The sequence below is a fragment of the Melanaphis sacchari genome, unplaced genomic scaffold (genome assembly GCF_002803265.2).
Source record: "Melanaphis sacchari strain LSU unplaced genomic scaffold, SCAv2.0 Contig81_pilon_pilon, whole genome shotgun sequence".
NCBI classification, from domain to species: Eukaryota; Metazoa; Arthropoda; class Insecta; order Hemiptera; family Aphididae; genus Melanaphis; species Melanaphis sacchari.
In genome coordinates, this window is record NW_020271579.1 from 1231668 (window position 1) to 1241233 (window position 9566).

General features: G+C 25.8%; 3 protein-coding genes across 3 annotated transcripts; 1 reads left to right on the forward strand and 2 right to left on the reverse strand.

Annotated features, from left to right (window-relative positions):
- Positions 1-234: 234 nt before the first annotated feature.
- On the forward strand, positions 235-4159 carry LOC112602087. Its single transcript, XM_025350013.1, has 4 exons — positions 235-470; positions 2755-2906; positions 2979-3122; positions 3667-4159. Exons 1-4 carry the CDS (start codon positions 379-381, stop codon positions 3921-3923), a joined length of 645 nt encoding a protein of 214 aa, XP_025205798.1. The 5' UTR covers positions 235-378; the 3' UTR covers positions 3924-4159.
- Positions 4160-5691: 1532 nt separating this feature from the next.
- LOC112602081 (52 kDa repressor of the inhibitor of the protein kinase-like) lies at positions 5692-6793 on the reverse strand. The gene is made up of 3 exons (XM_025350001.1): positions 6758-6793; positions 5875-6042; positions 5692-5808 (listed from the first exon to the last, which is right to left on the reverse strand). The coding sequence occupies exons 1-3, from the start codon at positions 6791-6793 to the stop codon at positions 5692-5694; spliced, it is 321 nt and encodes a 106-aa protein (XP_025205786.1).
- On the reverse strand, positions 6121-7565 carry LOC112602098 (kinesin-like protein subito). Its single transcript, XM_025350025.1, has 4 exons — positions 7429-7565; positions 7102-7335; positions 6758-6916; positions 6121-6205 (listed from the first exon to the last, which is right to left on the reverse strand). Exons 1-3 carry the CDS (start codon positions 7521-7523, stop codon positions 6892-6894), a joined length of 354 nt encoding a protein of 117 aa, XP_025205810.1. The 5' UTR covers positions 7524-7565; the 3' UTR covers positions 6121-6205; positions 6758-6891.
- Between the last annotated feature and the right edge of the window lie 2001 nt (positions 7566-9566).

Here is a 9566-nt window from a genome sequence, read left to right on the forward strand (position 1 = left end):
TATTTTTAAAATTTAATAATTACTAAAAATCAAACAACAAAATATACTTTTTGAAGTGATACTTTAAAAATATCAGAGAATATTTATAAAAATAAACGACGATAATATGGAACCATATGCTTATTATGCTTCTAATGTTAAAAAAATTATGATAAGCGTTCTACAGCGCACTCTGCCGGATGTTTCATATCTGGGCCCACTAACTATTGTCCATTAGTATTGACTATTGATCGTTGTCTTTGTTAGATTGTTCTAATGTTCATTAATTGTATAGTCTGTCCGTGTCGTTTGTAACGTTCCCTCGTGACTCATTTACACTTAATACCGTTTTTGTGTTTTAATATTTTTTAACTAACTGTTTTATTCAGTACTATTATCATGGGGTATTTATGCATAGTAAAAAATTGCAATAATTCTAGTAATTTAACAATGATTAATTGCAAACTATTTAAGATACCTAAAGACGAACGGTAAGTTTAACCCTAACCTATCACTAATACATTTCAATTATTATATATTCAGTGGCGTAGACATAATTTCTGAAGAGAAAAGATCAAAAAAGTAAAACGACGTAGCTTATACTCTCTAAAGTCAAAACGTCTGTATTAAATGCTACATTATTAAATGTATAAATAAAATAAATAATAATTAAATTAACAAATCTAGTTTTCTCTCTTTATTTTTTCTTTGTTCGTCTAAATTTTTTTCTGCTATAGTTGAAATATTTCTATAAACTGTCATAAGTGTTAGTCCATTTAGTCATTCCTGAAACAAATACATTTTTAATTTATTAAATATTATATTTTACTTCTTTCATTGTATTTTTTGTTTAAATCTTTAATTTTTTAAACAAGAGAACCTCCTTTCCAGAGTGGCAGTTAAAACCGGTAAAGTACACAATATACTCAATAAATTAAAAATATCCATGCATGGAATGCATATAGTAACTCAATAATAGGCCTCAGGATCTAAAAGACCATTTTAATTTATTGATAAATTATCTCTGTGTTTTTGTAAATAATAAAATAATTCAACAAATCATTAATTGCATCATAACGTGCCGACGAGCTGTTGACTAAAAAGCGTCGCACGAAGAAGAGTCTTTCTGTGTTTCAGGTGACTCCGACATCGCCGAAAATATTGCTCTATATAGTGGCCATTGACCCTATATTATGCGAGATAGGGCAATATATATTGTACTTAATCTTTACAGCCTTTTATATCTCAGTATAGTTATCTTATTCTGACAACCTTTGACCTGGCACTCGGAGATTAACACTAGCCAAATGAACTTAAGTATTGTATTGTAGGGGACCATTGACCTCCAGGGAATAGAAATCGTGATTAGGGCTATAATATCTATTTCTAATTTAATCGCACCCAATAACTTGCGCAAACATGGGCTTACATGCTTATTTCGATAATTTGATAAAAGAAAGTTTTTTAAATGGTCTATGTCTTTTGCTTTATATTTTAAAATAACTCAAAAGTCGCCTTCATTTATTTCTGAATCACTTATAAAAATAATGACAAAGAAAGGCCCAATAAGTCCAAGTTTGAGGTATGGCTCTTTAAAAAAAAATTATTCCCTAACTAAAATAAAATTGTATCTAAAATATATAGTAAATAAAACATATCAGAGCTAATAGTATTGTATTACTTCATTATAGTTAAAAAAAAACTTACTATCAAATGACAAAGAACCAAAGTCCCTATGACCCCTTAAAGCAATCGCTTAACGACCACATACCAAAATACAATCAATTATAGGAATTAAATTTACCTATCTATCTTTAATTTGTTTATAATCTCAGGTTTCTTTGAAGATGCAGTATTTCCAGTATTCAAGAAATAATTAGTTTTATAAAGCTAGTTTATAGTGTTCATGTTTAACATAATTATTCAAAGTTTAATAAAATTAATAAAAATAAATCTTAAATATTTATAATAATATTAAAAAATTCAAAATGTATGAACATAACTTTATAGATATACTTCTAATGTTTTTTTTTTTTAAGCTATCTATTGATGTAATCACAAGTTTATATAATTTTTGGCATTCAAATCCACTAGTTCTTGAAAAAAACAAACATACTTAATAAAAATCGCCTTGTCTGGTCTCTGAATATGCTATGAAAATTTTCAACCAATGGTGTTGAAATTTGAGATTTCTACCTTTATATTTATCTATTATAGGAAATATATGTGTTTCTAATAGAACCCACACATCTGTCAGAATTTATAAATAAATTTAGTTTTTAATTTTTTTTGATTAAAAAAAAAAAAAAATGGTTCATTTTAATATTACATAATATTATAGTACAATACTATTTATATTTAATTAAATAACTTACTAGGTTTTTGTCAATGTCACTCAAATCACAATATTTAAACAAACCAATATTATTTTTCCTTGCAATAGAATATGTCATCTTAAAAAAAAAATATAACATAATATTGTTTATAGAAACATTAGAAATCCATAAAGCAGGACTAAAAGACTCAGATAAGTTAGATAGTTAAATATCTGACTGCACTTTTTTTGAAATATGAAAGTAGAGTTAAGTTTTTCTTTTATTATTCATATTTAAATAATATATTACATTAATTAATATAAAAAAATATTGCATTATAGTGCATACTACATAATGTAAAAATAAAAACCAATAGAAGGATCTGACTTCCATGCCCCCCTTGTATATGCCATTTAATGTATTATATATTATATATCTAATTATAATTTTAACAATTTAGGAGTGAAGATTGGTTGATAAATTGTAAACGTCACGATTTATTGGGAAGGTCACTAGAGTACTGTCGTGTGTGTTCATACCATTTCGTCGACAAAATGTTCGCGGACCCTTATAAAACAGTTCTATTGCCTACTGCTGTTCCAACTGATTTCTGTAATTACAATTTTACATATTACATATTTTATGCTTTTACTATTATTATTATTATTTTTTTTTTTTTTACAGCAATGATCTTTAATGGAGAAATTTGTATTACTTCAACAAAACAAAAGCTGTCAACTTCTAATTATCCAAGTACATCGGTTTCTGCTGATTGTTCAGTATCCTCTTCTGCTCAAACCACTCAAATTCTTCCATCACACATTCCATGTAAGAAAAAGTATAGTGCTGAACTTCAAGAAATTAAAAATAAATATGAACAATTAGAATAGAAAATGAATGTCTTGAGTTAAAAAGTAGCTATGAAAAATTGTGCAAATACAATGACTTCATGTTTAACAGAGTTGAAGCATATTGAGTATAGCAAATGGTTATTAAATACTATGTTCAAATGAGTAGTAAATATTTGTATATTTACAGCACTTCTCAGCAAAGTGATTAAAAAATTTTAAGGAGGAATATCTCACTTAAGCCATTTTTTTCCCATGTAACACAATAACAGTAATTTTCAAAAATCATAATCATAAATCACAAAATAATTTTATTTTCAAAAAAATGTAATCCCGTGTAACCCCTAGCATTTAAATTATTTTTAATTTTTCAACTTCATTAATTGGTGTTAACAATAACACTCAAGTCATATGACTATTAAGTCTATTTAATTTTAATATAATCAACGTTCCCTTCTAACATATATAAATTTTAAGTTCTTTTAAAAATAATTTTGAAATTATATTATCAATTTCATTTACAGGGAAGCGTAATTGGTCAAAAACCGTTGAGATACCTGATCTTTTGGTCAAACGATCCAAGGATACTAAGAATGACATGATTGGTATTGAAGAACAAAAAAGAATCTTGGCCACACGTTTGAAAAATCCATATGAAGATGATGATATTGATGTATTTTTTAAAAGTATTGCAATGACGGTTAAAAAAATGCCACCTCAATCGATCAAAGAAGCTAAACTTAAAACTCTTATGTTGATCACTGAAATAGATAAAAAATAGGTATTCAACTTCTTAAACACTACCTAAAGTTTATCAAGTACCATCAGACTATAACAATATGTACCAATATCAACTAAATTCATCAGCTAACTCATACAGTAGTACCTCAACATTGTCGTAAGGGATTTTGCCATTCAATTATAGTGATGGGTCTAATTTTTACCCATTGGAATTTTTTTTTCTTCCAAATTTATGTGTATATAAATTACTCTTTATTTTATGTTTAAAAAAATTACAAGAACTTATAAGTTACTAACTTCATAACATTAAATGTTTAAAACTTGTAATAATTCAGTGTTTGTTAATTTTATTTATAAACATTAAATTAACTAAAAGATTGGTTTAAATTAAAATATATTTTGTTGTTATTTTCAAGAAGTTATATTATCCATAGCTTGTTTTTATATGTTATAATATTGTTTGAAATAATCAAATATAAATACATCTAAATGACTACATATAAAAATGAGAATTAACATCAAATGAAATTATATATTTAGCTTATAGTATATTACGATTCTTGTAAATATAAATAGGAACAGAATAAATGTTGAAAATTACAATAATTTTTAACAATTAAACATATTTTTTGTGGGCAAATACAAAAATATTTATTAAACATTTTTACATTTTAGTAACAATTATGTATAATATTTGTATAATACAGTGAAATCTCTACATAGTGGACAACCTTGGGGAATTAAAAAATATCCATTATAGGGAGTTGTCCACTATTGAGAAAACATCTACATAGTGGACATTTGCGAGAAATTGCTAAATTTTCACTATAGGGAGACGCTATATAGACTATAAAGATTTAGTTATACATATCTATATACACACACACACATATATGTACCTATACATTGAAATTGGTATATATTAAAATATTAATTTATTATATATATATATATATATATATATATATATATGTATGTATGTAATAAAAAATGGGTATAAAATGTTTATAAAAATTTTAATGTAGTTACATTAAATATCTATATTATTTATAATGCCTAAATAATTATTAAAATATAAAATGTATACAAATGTTTAGTCAGTATTAGGTCAGGCCATAGCCTGACTGGTCTGACCCGTAGTTTTGCCTATGAATATATCAAAAGATTTAAATATACATTAATACTAATAATGTTTAAAAAAATACAGATATAATATTATCATTATTATAAAATTAGTTTAAATAATTTAATATCCTATTGTTTACATTATAACTACTAAATAACTTATCTTAAATACCAATAAGGTCATTATTAAGAATCATAAATTAGGTATACAAAATAAAATTGTCTGTCTAATAAACAAAAAAAATTAAGATAAAAAACAATAGTTAAACTTTCTATTGATATCCATATGTGTTGTAATTGCAGCAATGGAATGACCAATAAACTTATCTCCATCTGATTTCTTCATTAATACACCTTCCGAAGTAGACCATATTTATATCTGAACGAATACTCTTTAACCGACAGTTTGGAAACTCAAAATAATTTTCGATCAGTTGTGGTTAACTGTTAACTCATGCAGTGGCGTAATTTGCAATTGGTTCTGGAGTGGGATATAAGTTTATACTATCGTTCTAGTGGAGGTTTACGCCTCCCATACCCCTCTTGACAACTTAATCTCATAGATCATAATATTATATTAATTTATTATTATAAATTAAATAAGGTAAATGATAAAATAATGGTTTTCAAAGACAACAAAGTAAACAATTTAATTTAATTTAATGTAATATATTTTTGATAAATTATAATATTAAATTAATTTTTCTTTTAGTTTTTTTTGCTGAAATATCTAGTATGTGATCGGGGTTCAGCTCAATGTCTCGGTGCACAGATAACATTGCAAGTCCATTCAAGCGTTCCTATTAAGTATTTAATTTAATAAAAGTTCATAATTATTATGTAATTTACAAAAATAATGATATTACCTGACCCATTGTGTTTCTTAGATAAGTTTTTACTCTTTTCAAAGTGGAAAACATACGCTCTGGTGAAGTGGTCGAGACTGGCAATGTACATAATATTTTTAAGAGCAAAAATATGTTTGGATAAATTTGTTCATTGCATATAATGAGTGCTTTTGGAAGCTTTTCACATTTGATTTATAATAATAAAAAATATTAAAAAATAATAATTTTAATTCAATTAATGATTTGTCAAAACATTTTTCATCAGGACTATAAAATTCTATCAATTTTTTGAATGATAATTCTTCATCTTTGGTTAAGTTTGAATTTGTTGAAAATAAGCATTCAAACCCTACATAAATATAATTAAGAATTAATTATTTTTTAACAATATTTATATAATAATATGCAATTCTTATAAATATTATGTTACATCATTGAACCTTTTAAAATATCTGAATGAGACAAAAACCTTTCTTGTAATTCAGTTATAAAATAATCAAGATAAGGTCAAAAAACTGTTATCCTATAGTATGTTTCTACATTTAACTCTTTATCTGTTATAGTATTCGCAAGGTTTTTTTGTTTTTTAATAATTCTTTTGAGTGTTAATTCAATGTCTAGTTTAGCAGACATGTCCTATAAGTTATAACAAATTATACTCAGCTTAATATAAGTGTTTATATAATAACTATATATTTACTACCTTTGCTTGACTAAATAATTTTTTTAAATTCACAATCACAATTACTTCTAACAAATATTATTGACACACCTCACTTGCGTTCAAAATAAATCTACTTATTCGAAAAAGTTTATCTTGTTATAGTTATCATTCAAATATTTTCGAAAGAAAATTATTAATTAAATACGATTAATATTAAATAATGGATATTTTTTAAACCTTCTGGTCATCATTAGTTCCATCGCCGGATTCCATAACGGATGGTATTATCACATCGACCTCCGGAACGTTGATGATACCGTCTCAGATGGCTAAGTCATAGGGTTCGGGTCGACCGTCATGAACGTCATATGCTATGTCCGTACTGATTTCGTCGTCCTAAAATAATAATACATAATATTATGATCATTATTCATGTTAAAAACTGGTTTTATATAAAAATTCTTTTTTTTTATTTCCCAAAGATTACTTCTACTATAAATTCAATTTGCTACCTGAGAAACATATTATTTTCAAATCGATACTTTCATTTCTCTGCTTAAATTATAAAATATATTACTTACCCTGCTAAATCCACCAAATTTAGCTTCATTTCGTTATATTTATTTTCATAACTTATTGTGCATATACAATGAGATCTACTCGATTGCGCATTCATACGCGTGGGTGACACACTTTTCCTTTTGTCACCCACCACCATCATTTTCATGGCATCAATACAATTATTAATTTTTATTTTTGTCAAATTTTTAAAGTTGATGTCACCATTTGGAATAATACTGAACTTTATTTTTTTACTAAATTATAAAAAACGCATTAAATCACAGTTATTATTTTTATCTGACTAATTTAATTATTTTTTTGTATTAATAATTTGGTAATAAGCTTACTTCAATCTCATATTTTTTGTTTTTTTCAGTGATATATCGTTTGCGTCTACTAATAAATCATACACATCGTCATTGTATATCTCAATGTACTCCATTGAGAAATCGTGATGTAGTTTTAAAAATATTTTTATTAATGCGATTTGAAATTAAAAATTAATAAAATGAACTTCAATACCTTCTGTACGTTCAAATAAATATTCAAAAGATCCAGGGTTTTTCCGCTACTAGTCTATAGAGTATAGAATAAAAATAATTAGTAATGTATTATTAAAGAAAAGTGACCAAAAATATCTCATTACTTGCCCACACGTAAATATGGTGCTGTTCATACCGAATAGAAATCTAAAAAAATATGTATGAATGAAGTTTAAGTTATTGTGAATCAAATGCATAAGTTATTTATAACTATATATGCAGATATATGTATTAACAGGACATAGGTCTATATTTTTGATTTATTTTTTACAATATATTTTTCATTAAACACCGTACATTATATGTAATTTTTTGATGGATTATACATTAATATACGTATACAACGAAAAATGGGTGTTAAGTCGATTCATCGATTCACAAATTTATGTTTCATTTTAAAAATAGTGTTACATTTTAAACTTACGAAATTATATTTAAAAAAAAAAAAAATCCATTTCATCTATAATCTATAGGTAAAATAAGATGAGATGGTTTTTTATATTTAATAAATCCCCCCTTAATCTTGGATAGTAACATTAATTTAATTATGTATGGATGACAAATGTCTGGAAAAAAAAAAAAAACAAACAATTAATTGCTTTCAGTCATTTTCGAACACTTTCTGTAGTCGCTGTCAGCTAAGGTTTAATCTTCGTCCAAAAGTGGAAAGAGGAAAGACACGGCTAACAAATCAAAAAATTAAAACGATTAACTAACTAAATCCCAAAGTTTAAAATGTTTTTGTATATGTATTTTTACAAATGCTTTTAAAGTATTTAATAATATTATATATAATCGCTGAATAACCCAACTTCAACATATACTTATGGTGTTATATTGGTGTTAGGTACTCGGTTTTATACCAATTTGACCGAGATATAAAATAGTACTTATTTTAGTTAATATTAGGAAATATTTACTTATCCAATATCGGTAAAGCAACATTTTCATAAATCTTGATCTGTGGAGTATTCTCTTTGAATATTCCGTGATATCTAATTAATAATTAGTATTGGCGGGGCAATGCCTAATTATATAGTGGTAATATAATTTAGGGTAACTCCAATAATGAAATAGACATAATAGATAAACAAAGTGGACTGTATATTAAATAATAAAAAAAATCACACTGATAATAATACAATATAATAATGATGCTTATTAGGCAATATAACAAATAAGTAAATAATAATATGAATATGTATTGACTAAAAAGTCAATTAACTATGAACAATATAACAAAGTAACAAATACAAAAAAATTAAGAGGCAGCAAATAATAACAAATAAATATAATAATAACAAATTTGAAGCCTTGAAAGTCTTTTTAACATAAGTAATAATTAAACAATAAGTAACATTTATGCCTCATATGGCACTTATAACTAAATAAAAATATTACAATAAATATTATAACCATGTGGTGCACCACGTACCTTAAATATGATTATGATGCCATGTGGTGCCCAGATCCGTATTTAATAATATTAATGAATTACAATGAAAAACAAGTTGATCTGGCACACTCACATGAGCATCGCTAAACATACTACGAGGAATCAAACTTAACTTGCAGTCAAACCATACATTAACAAATCCTAGGATTATTCACCAACGACAATTTATATAAATAAGAGACCTCCTGCAAATATAACAATATTTAATAACACCGCAACAGAAGATGACCGAACGATACATACCAATGTAAAACACAGGAGTCATTTACCGGAAGCTACGTATTGCTTATATCGTTCCTATGTTCTTCATTAGTTTTGTTTCGGTTTGGTCTGTTGTACCATTGTTCTTTGTGTTTGGTATTCTTTCTTTATGCCGTCTCGAAGCAGCATCTTGTGTTGCTTGCTCATTTTTTATTATTATGTTGTTATCTGTTTTGCATTTTATTGTTCCTTTTCATTGTCCACGTGGATCATCCATCTTGTTTTT

What these genes read in the sequence shown, in the direction of transcription:
- LOC112602081 (XM_025350001.1), bottom strand. Translation starts at nt 6,793, where the DNA reads ATGGAATCCGGCGATGGAACTAATGATGACCAGAAG. An exon ending in GAACTAATGATGACCAGAAG is followed by an intron (nt 6,043 to 6,757) that starts GTTTAAAAAATA and finishes TTATAAATCAAA; the next exon opens with TGTGAAAAGCTTCCAAAAGC. An exon ending in TAAGAAACACAATGGGTCAG is followed by an intron (nt 5,809 to 5,874) that starts GTAATATCATTA and finishes AATACTTAATAG; the next exon opens with GAACGCTTGAATGGACTTGC.
- LOC112602098 (XM_025350025.1), bottom strand. Translation starts at nt 7,523, where the DNA reads ATGGAGTACATTGAGATATACAATGACGATGTGTATGATTTATTAGTA. An exon ending in ACAAAAAATATGAGATTGAA is followed by an intron (nt 7,336 to 7,428) that starts GTAAGCTTATTA and finishes TTTATAATTTAG; the next exon opens with TAAAAAAATAAAGTTCAGTA. An exon ending in AATTTGGTGGATTTAGCAGG is followed by an intron (nt 6,917 to 7,101) that starts GTAAGTAATATA and finishes TTATTATTTTAG; the next exon opens with GACGACGAAATCAGTACGGA.
- LOC112602087 (XM_025350013.1), top strand. Translation starts at nt 379, where the DNA reads ATGGGGTATTTATGCATAGTAAAAAATTGCAATAATTCTAGTAATTTA. An exon ending in TGCTGTTCCAACTGATTTCT is followed by an intron (nt 2,907 to 2,978) that starts GTAATTACAATT and finishes TTTTTTTTACAG; the next exon opens with CAATGATCTTTAATGGAGAA. An exon ending in TCTTCCATCACACATTCCAT is followed by an intron (nt 3,123 to 3,666) that starts GTAAGAAAAAGT and finishes TTTCATTTACAG; the next exon opens with GGAAGCGTAATTGGTCAAAA.